The 10,193-nt window shown below is 38.8% G+C and overlaps 1 protein-coding gene across 2 annotated transcripts in view; it reads left to right on the plus strand.

Moving 5' to 3' along the window:
* The first annotated feature begins 8,807 nt into the window (after nucleotides 1-8,807).
* The window catches only part of LOC133617871 (biogenesis of lysosome-related organelles complex-1 subunit 2-like), an 87,576-nt gene continuing 86,190 nt past the window's right edge, over nucleotides 8,808-10,193 (plus strand). The window contains exon 1 of one of the 2 annotated variants that reach the window (XM_061978194.2): nucleotides 8,808-9,070. In XM_061978194.2, coding sequence (XP_061834178.1) covers nucleotides 8,971-9,070 — 100 coding nt within the window. In that variant the 5' untranslated portion in view covers nucleotides 8,808-8,970. The remainder of the gene's footprint in view (nucleotides 9,071-10,193) is intronic. The other variant, XM_061978196.2, reaches the window with a different exon arrangement.

Raw genomic sequence — 10,193 nt, forward strand, 5'->3', positions numbered from 1 at the left:
CATTTTAACAAAAAATCTTAGGGTACATTAAACAAATGTTTATTATTTTGTCCTTAAATAAAATAGTGAACATACAAGACAACTTGTCTTTTAGTAGTAAGTAAACAAACAAAGGCTCCTAATTAGTCTGCTGACATATGCAGTAATATATTGTGTCATTTATCATTCTATTCATTTGTCAAAATTATGAAGGACAAGCTGTAAAAAATGTATTATTAATCCACTTGTTCATTTACTGTTAACATCAAAGAATCTTAAGAAACTTCTCTATGACTTTAGCTCTGGACTTCTTCTGTGTGTTTGAGGTTGCCATTACTGCCACAAGTGGTGGAACAGTGTATTACAACTGAGTACCACTGCAGCCTCTACGGACCACAGCTAAGAAACATATACTTTTATGGCACCCATGGTTAGGAAACACTGGTATAAAAATATCGACCAAAAAGGTTGGGGACCCCTGTACTAAGGAGTTCTTAACCTCTTTGACCATGGGCGCCAACTTTTCCACTATAGAGGGCCCCGGAGCCCACTCAAATATTAACACTGAAATAGTCATCTTACACCTGATTTTAATCATGTTCAATAATTATATCTAACCTACTTACAGTTTACAACCTTGTCAAACATTATTATTTATTTAACATATAAACCTTAGACTTACAGTAGGTCAGGCTGATTAGAATAATAAGTACTAACCAAATATACTGCACAAGAAGGGACTCATAAATAACTGATAAAAAAAACTAAAACATTCAATTTTGTAGTGCTAAATTAAACTAAATTGGTAATAAATACTAATAAATGTTTCCTAACCAAATTGTGAATAAACTTAAAGTGCAAATAAAAATACAGTCTCACCGATTTAGTCATATTTTTTGCACTTATGAAACTTCCCTATGACTTTAACTCCAGACTTCTTCTGTTCGTTTGAGGTTGTCATTACTGCCACAAGTGGTGGAAAAGTGTATTACAACTGAGTACTGCTGTGGCCCATGCGGCCCACAGATATTTTTGGGCCCTATGGTCAAGAAACACTGGTCTGGAAAACTTCCTCAACAGTACAGTCTCAATGCAGGTATACATTTATGCTCTTAATAACACATAATTTAAAAAAAATCATTATATTATGATCTAATGTTTTTAAAGTGTCTCTTTATTTCTCCTAATTTTATGAATTCAGTCTTTTTTTCCCCGTCTTTCTCATTCTTAAAATTATTGTTTTTTCTCATTGTATTAATTGTCAAAAAATATTATTTTTCCTCACAATATCACAGCTTCATTGTTGTACTGTTTAATACAATTTATTTTTATGTAATATTAAAATTGTAGTCTAATGTGTTTGTAGTCAGCTTGGTCAGACTCAAAATATTATTTTTTTGCAACTTTATTTGAGTAAAAAAAAAATACATTAAAAGAGTTCAGTTTGGTAAAATTGTTTTTGCTAACAGTATATAATTGGGGAATTTATATTTCATTCTTATAACATTACTAAACTATTTCCTGTCAAATAAAAACAAAAAAATCTCATTGTTTATTTGGTAAATCCCACCCAAAAAATCTGGAAGGGTGGATTTTCACACGATTTGGTTTTTTTTTACTGACCTTTTAGAATGCATGAGAAACACGTTTTCCCATATTCCGTTTTATGAGGTATAAATGTTTGAGCGAAATCAAATGTGCAAAAATGACAAAAGAAAAGCAAAATTGATTAATTCAAAACCTTTCTTAGCTCTCCTGTCCTGTGTCCAAATACTTGCACCAGTTTGTAAACAATATAATAACATAGAAGTGTAATAATAACAATATGAACAACAACACGACAAAAGCACAACACATATTAAAAAAAAACATTATAGTATGACCTAATTATTTTAAATTGTCTCTTTAGTTCTCCTAATTTTATGGATTTAGTTTTGTTTATTTTGTCTTTCTCATTCTTATATAATGTAAAATCATTGTTTTTTCCCTCATTGTATTAATTGGCAAAAAATACTATTTTTCCTCACAATATCACAGCTTCATCGTTGTACTGTTTAATACCATTTATTTTACACAATATTACAAGTTCAGTCTTACGTTTTTGGTCAGACTATAAAAATTTGAGTAAAAAAAATTTGATTTAAAAGAGTTCAGTTTGGTAAAATTGTTTTTGCTGACAGTATATTTGGTATTTATGCTTCATTCTTGTAATATTACAAAACTATTTCCTGTCAAATAAAAACACACAAATCTCACTGTTTAGTTTGGCAAATCCCACCAGAATAAAATCTCTAAATAACCATATTGAGTGCCTGGAAGGGCGGATTTTCACACGTTTTCCTATATTCCGTTTTATGAGATACAAATGCTTGAGCAAAATCAAATGTGCAAAAATAACAAAAACAAAAGCAAAATTGATTCATTCCAAAACCTCTCTTAGCTCTCCTGTCCTGTGTCCAAATACTTGCACGAGTTTGTAAACAATGTGATAATATATAGAAGTAATGTAAGCAATATAAACAAAAAGTATATAAGTAATAAAAAAAACATTAATAATTAATTAATAATAAGTAATATAAGAGGTAATATAAACAAGTATATAAGTAATTTAGAAGTAATGTAAACAATATGGGGCTGTCTTGGTTGACAAGACTCTGCAACATCGCGTGGACATCGGGGGCGGTACCTCTGGATTGGCAGACCGGGGTGGTAGTTCCTCTCTTTAAGAAGGGGAACCGGAGGGTGTGTTCCAACTATCGTGGGATCACACTCCTCAGCCTTCCCGGTAAGGTCTATTCAGGTGTACTGGAGAGGAGGCTACGCCGGATAGTCGAACCTCGGATTCAGGAGGAACAGTGTGGTTTTCGTCCTGGTCGTGGAACTGTGGACCAGCTCTATACTCTCGGCAGGGTCCTTGAGGGTGCATGGGAGTTTGCCCAACCAGTCTACATGTGCTTTGTGGACTTGGAGAAGGCATTCGACCGTGTACCCCGGGAAGTCCTGTGGGGAGTGCTCAGAGAGTATGGGGTATCGGACTGTCTTATTGTGGCAGTTCGCTCCCTATATAATCAGTGCCAGAGCTTGGTCCGCATTGCCGGCAGTAAGTCGGACACGTTTCCGGTGAGGGTTGGACTCCGCCAAGGCTGCCCTTTGTCACCGATTCTGTTCATAACCTTTATGGACAGAATTTCTAGGCGCAGTCAGGGCGTTGAGGGGATCTGGTTTGGTGGCTGCATGATTAGGTCTCTGCTATTTGCAGATGATGTGGTCCTGATGGCTTCTTCTGGCCAAGATCTTCAGCTCTCGCTGGATCGGTTCGCAGCCGAGTGTGAAGCGACTGGGATGGGAATCAGCACCTCCAAGTCCGAGTCCATGGTTCTCTCCCGGAAAAGGGTGGAGTGCCATCTCCGGGTTGGGGAGGAGATCTTGCCCCAAGTGGAGGAGTTCAAGTACCTCGGAGTCTTGTTCACGAGTGGGGGAAGAGTGGATCGTGAGATCGACAGGCGGATCGGTGCGGCATCTTCAGTAATGCGGACGCTGTATCGATCCGTTGTGGTGAAGAAGGAGCTGAGCCGGAAGGCAAAGCTCTCGATTTACCGGTCGATCTACGTTCCCATCCTCACCTATAGTCATGAGCTTTGGGTCATGACCGAAAGGACAAGATCACGGGTACAAGCGGCCGAAATGAGTTTCCTCCGCCGAGTGGCGGGGCTCTCCCTTAGAGATAGGGTGAGAAGCTCTGTCATTCGGGGGGAGCTCAAAGTAAATCCGCTGCTCCTCCACATCGAGAGGAGCCAGATGAGGTGGTTCGGGCATATGGTCAGAATGCCACCCGAACGCCTCCCTAGGAAGGTGTTTCGGGCACGTCCGACCGGTAGGAGGCCACGGGGAAGACCCAGGACACGCTGGGAAGACTATCTCTCCCGGCTGGCCTGGGAACGCCTCGGGATCCCCCGGGAGGAGCTGGACGAAGTGGCTGGGGAGAGGGAAGTCTGGGCTTCCCTGCTTAAGCTGCTGCCCCCGCGACCCGACCTCGGATAAGCGGAAGAAGATGGATGGATGGATGGATGGTAAACAATATAAACAAAAAGTATATAAGTAATAAGTAATATAAGAAGTAATATAAACAAGTATATAAGTAATATAGAAGTAAACAATATAAACATAAATGATATAAGTTATAAGTAATATAAGAAGTAATATAAACAAGTATATAAGTAATATAGAAGTAATGTAAACAAGTACATAAGTAATGTATGAAGTAATATAAACAATATAAATAACAACACGACAAAAGCATCGGCAATTGTGACGAAAACTGAAAATATCGATCTCACCACGCTCGTATCGGACCAGCCTCAGTATCGACATGATAGATATTGGCATCGACCCGCCTTCCGCGGACTCTGGAGTCGACTCTGCACTGCACGCTCATAGGTACGTGAATATCAGCTGTTTCCCCCCTAAAAGTATTTAAATACTAACTCACATGACATTGTTATAATGTGTGGCGGTATAAAAACGGGCATGGTGACATTAATATAACCAGCGAATGTTCGCCGCTAGCGTGTGTTGTTTGTAACCTTGCCACTCATTAGCCACACTTGTGCTAACTCGGCTAGCAACCGTGCCGCCGCGTAGAAAGTTACAGAACCAACACGTCACTTTTACAAACGTCATGTTTCGGAAATGTACGTTAAAATTATACTTGTTTTTTGTCGTCGTCTGGTTTTATTTTGCGGTTATTCTGGCTAGCTTGAGGTTAGCCTCGCCGTGCTAGCAAGCGGTGGGCGCGCGGGTCCTTTAAAGTCGGTCTCCATGACAACAACAGCCCGGAAGTGGCTCCATTTCTGTACTGATTGCCTGTATAAAAAGAAATAAAATTATGCAACTACCATAGACGCAGCATTGGCTGCTGTGACGCGAGAAATTGGGCCGCCATCTTGAAGTGGTGATGAGGAGCCAGCGAGCAGCCTAAACTGACAGTTGACAGGTAGAAAACAAAGATGGTGTTCAGCGTTTTCCTGCTCAAATGAGCGGACTGTTGAAAATAGGAATCGGGGGGATTACTTTTTCACAAGTAAGATTTAACATTAATTGTATTTTGTGAAAAGAATATTACCACAGAGTTGAGAAGGAGCAAAGATCTTCAATAGTACTGAAATCGTAGCAGCTGGCAAACAAGAGTACGACCATAATAGAATTGCTTGTCAATGAAATGTCATACTTGAATAACATAAAGTTGAAATAAATGATGAAGATAAAGATTGTAAAAGCCAACAGGGGTAAAAGTTAGGACCACAGTCCAGATTATGTAAGGGGGGGTAATATATGTTAGCTAACTAGACAATCAGATGGACAGTGGATATACAGTATTATACAAGTCTAAATTTAGTCTAGCTTTCCAACCCTTCAGTGTAGGGCGATATGGCCTTTTTTTTTTTAATATCTCGATATTTTTAGGCCATGTCACGATACACGATATATATCTCGATATTTTGCCTTAGCCTTGAATGAACACTTGATGCATATAATCACGGCAGTATGATGATTCTATGTGTCTACATTAAAACATTCTTCTTCATACTGCATTAATATATGCTCGTTTTAAACTTTCATGCAGAGAGGGGAATCACAATTAAGTCAATTGACCAAAACTGTATTTATTAAACAGTTATTAAGCAGTGGCACAAACATTCATGTCATTTCAAAACAGAAAGTGCAAGATTGTCAGAGACATTTTAAAACAAGCTATGAGTGCACTTTTGTGCATGATGTCACCAAGATGACATATCAAAACAACATTAAATTAAAGTGCACTCTTTGTAAAGAACGCCACTACAATAGTTTTGTGCATGATGTCACACAAGATATTTCAATAACTGTCAAATAAAAATTAGCTGCATAATAGGAAATCAAATAGTGTATGTCCTTGGCTATGTGGTAGGTTCCTGCGGACGTTATCTCCTTCTGTTGTTGACTATTTTTTTTAATACGGTGTTGATCTGGAAATAGTTGCTTCGGCATTTTGTTGGTGTGGCACCGAACAGAGATGTTGACATGCGGAGTTTCAAGCACTCTTCATTCTCTAGTGGGTGACTTTTCAAATGATGCTACATTAGTAGTGCTTCTACTTTTTGTAGCAACGCTTTTGCCGCATAATTGGTCAACATCTTTCCGTTGAAGCCAGACGATGGACCCCATGCTGTTTTTCTTGGGAATTAATTATTCTTCCTTCATTTGTTACCAGATTCGCACCTTCTCTCTCGCTCGTATTACCACTCGCACCGCACCGTTAGCATCACAGCTAATATTACCATGCCGCTACCTCTCTGCTCCGCGAGGGCGTATGACGTTGCACGTATGTGACGTATGTAAGAGTGCGCTTATTTTATGTCTCTGTGAGGAGAGACAGGAAAGAGTGAGAAACGCCAGTAGTGTAATGCCCACAGCTAAAAGCAACTGTGTGAGAACGTATACTCAAATATCACGATATAGTAATTTTCTACATCGCACAGAGACAAACCTGCGATATATCAAGTATATTCCATATATCGCCCAGCCCTAAACCTAATCATATTGTTTCTTGAATTAAACAATAGCTGACCGTTTTTTTCCCCCTTCTCTGGGATTATATTCTCGGACGTCTGGTCACTTCTAGCCAGTGTTGGGACTAATGCGTTACTGTAACGCCGTTAGTTTCGGCGGTAACTAGTAATCTAACGCGTTATTTTTTATATTCAGTAACTCAGTTACCGTTACTACATGATGCGTTACTGCGTATTTTACGTTATTTTTTATGTAGTATCGGCGAGAAACAGAAGATCTGAGTGTGTTTTATTGGAGCGCTGCGGTGTCGTCCTTCTGAATGTTCTTGTGTCACAAGCCGGAGGCGTGCTCTGTGTGTGGTTTGGGGAGGGGAAGGGGGCGTGTCTGTGTTTACTAACAACGGAGCCGCAGTCGAGTGTCTTAACATGGAGATATTCTCACTTCTTATTTTTTGTCGAGCACAAAGAAAAGAACATTTTAGTTAAATGTAAGTTGTGTCTTGGATCAAAGATCCCGCCTACTGCCCAAAACAACAATTCAAATCTGCCTGGTTAGGCTTTGTGTATGTCACGTGTGCCTTCCTTAGGTGAAGCCAGGTTTACAGCTATGTTGTTATTATGCTGTTTGTTACTTATGTATGTTATCTTGCAGCTATTTAAAATAGTTGTGTCAATTTGTTCTGGCCTGAAATAAATTGGCCCTTTGAAACATATCTTTGTCTTTGTGTGTTGTATGTAGACCACATTGCTTAGCAGAGTTCAGTGATGCAAATGTATTTAAGTTAATCAACAGATTGTATTATTCTCCAGTGCAATAACAGTACTGAAATGAAGGCTTAAAGGGCATTAATGGGAGCTTTAAAAAAAAAAGAAGTAACTAAATACTTACTTTTCACAGTAAAGCATTACTTTTTGGTGTAAGTAACTGAGTTACTTTTGTAATAAAGTAACTAGTAACTGTAACTAGTTACTGGTTTTCAGTAACTAACCCAATAAGAATATTCTATTACTGATAAGCAAACTATGAATAATAAAACACGCCAAAACATGTGTGCTTTATCATAGCTACACGTATGACAAAAATCAGTGGTATTCAGTGAGGTAAGATGAATTAAATGCACTGACAGTTTATTGCTCCTGCCAAATGAATTGCACTGAGTGGAGCGAATCACCACTCCAAGATGGCGGCCCCGCGTCTCGTCAGCGCCAGTCGGCAGTAGCGCTCGATGCTGCGTCTACTTATAAGATGTCTATGCGAATTACTACTATTATTATTCTGTCTGGTTTGAGGTTATTTTATATACCTTTATTTATAGTGTTCAACATTTACATACAATCAAGAAATAATAATAATCAAATCAAGCACAGAAACAGTACTAAAACAGTACAAAACAGCGCCAGGGGGTTGTAAACTCAAAGTAAGTAAAATGGAATGCTAAATATATATATGTAACAAAATGTAAAGCCATAGGCTCACACAAGTTCCATAAATAATCCAAATTTGGAACACAGCATCATAGTTTTCACAGCTTTTTGGTTGTTAGACGTAGATAACGTTTTAAAGTAGCGTTCTGATTCTTTTTTAAAGGCACAAAAAACAGGTGGGGTATTAAAAAACGTACATTTATGGATATAAAACTTAGCCAATAGTACGGTATATACCGTATTGTTCGGACTATAAGTCGCAGTTTTTTCCATAGTTTGGCCGGACTCCAGAGCGACTTATATATGTTTTTTTCCTTCTTTATTATATATTTTCGGCAGGTGCGACTTATACTCCGGTACGACTTATACTCCGAAAAATACGGTAATGAGGTTGCAAAGGTAAAATTCCTTTTAAATTTTTTTTTTCATACAGTGTAAATCCAAATAGCACATCTTTAAAACAAAGCCCAAATTTGTCATGAATATTGTCCAGGATGAAACGACAGATGCCCTGCCATAGTGATCGAGTGCTTTTCGCAAGTTAGCCTCGCCATGCTAGCAAGTGGTGGGCGCGCGGGTCCTTTAAGTCGGTCTCCATGACAACAACAGTGGCTCCATTTCTGCACTGATTGCCTGTCCAAAAAAAAAAAAAAAATACTGCATGTTGAAGGACAACTTGATACGAACTACTACTATTATTATTCTGGTTGGCTTGAAGTTAGCCTCGCCATGCCAGCAAGCGGTGGGAGCGCGGGTCCTTTAAGTCGGTCTCCATGGCAACAACAGCCCGGAAGCGGCTCCATTTCTGCACTGATTGCCTGTCAAAAAAATGAAATACTGCATGCTGAAGGACAACTTGATAAGAACTACTACTCCGTTTGTTTTCAGGCGTCGCACCGTTTCTATTCATGCACTGACACCGCCTTCCGGTTCCTTGGCTTTACCAGCCTTTCCGGTAAGTTCTGTTTCGGGGAGTTGAAGCTGCAGTCGAGGGAGAGAGACACCGGCAGGAACAAGCATGGCCACCGACCGGGACCCTTCTTTCACCGTCAAGCTCGCCCAGCTGCTGCTGCTGTCTACATACTGGGGCATGCAGATCTGGGTCACCTTTATTTCAAGTTGGTACCACACACACACACACACACACACACACATGCTAAAGTTTTAGTATCATGCTGCCATGTTGTGATATGCGAACAACATTGCAGATTTATCAACAATATTGCCGATTTATCAATTATCTCACATCCTGTTGCGTGCCACAAATCGGTACCATCGCGCCAAGAACAGGATAAGCGGTAGGGAATGAATGAGACAATTTTAATTTGAAGATGTGTGTATGAGTGAAAGTGTGCGAGAGGTAGCAAGAAAAACGAGGCGTGTTCTGGATTGTGTGTTATGATATTTATCCTGTCACTGCAAGGAGGAAGTAGGGCAAAGGTGATGATCCGCTTTCTTACTGTAATGTTTAAAACCAGGTTTTTAATCAATGTTTTTGGTTTGTTGTCACAAAGGATGGGTAATTTTTACATCTGAACCGATACTAGGAACTTATAAAAAGGTGCCGGTGCTTAAAAAATTTAAAAACGTACTAATTTTGTTGAAAAGCAATGCTTTTTTTTTTTAATTCTAACAGACTTTTGTGACATGCAAGTTGTGCATTTTAGTTTAGGTTATTATTATTTTTTCGGTCAGTGGTCAACAAAGTAAACACGCACTTTTACATTCATAAATTGACAATTTTACAGACCGAAAGCGTTTAGGCTGAAGTTAAGCACTTATTTCGCTTAACCCTATAAACTCATTTTAGATCAGGCGGTACATGGAGAAAAATCTACTCCCAAGTGGGCACGATAACTTAAAAATAAAGACAACTTCAGATTGTTTTCTTTGTTTAAAAATAGAACAAGCACATTCTGGAAATATATAAATCATAATGTTGCTGGTTTTTGTTTTTTACACTTACATGTTGCGGTTAATAGTATTCTGTCCTTATTTGTCGTTATTTATATTTTCTAAATAAATGATGTGATAATGTTCATCAGTAAACTTACTGGTGTTAATTTTCAATCTGTCAAGATAAAAAAATATATCAAAATCAAATTACAGGATGTTATTTATATCGTTTGCTCGTTTTCCTCGACTGGTGCACTAACATCATGTGGTTTATTTTGTAGAAGAGAACGTTCATGTTTTTAAGAGCAGGCTTGAGACCCACCCTTTTGATTTGGCTTTTTACCT

The sequence above is a fragment of the Nerophis lumbriciformis genome, linkage group LG18, assembly GCF_033978685.3.
Source record: "Nerophis lumbriciformis linkage group LG18, RoL_Nlum_v2.1, whole genome shotgun sequence".
Classification (NCBI taxonomy): Eukaryota; Metazoa; Chordata; class Actinopteri; order Syngnathiformes; family Syngnathidae; genus Nerophis; species Nerophis lumbriciformis.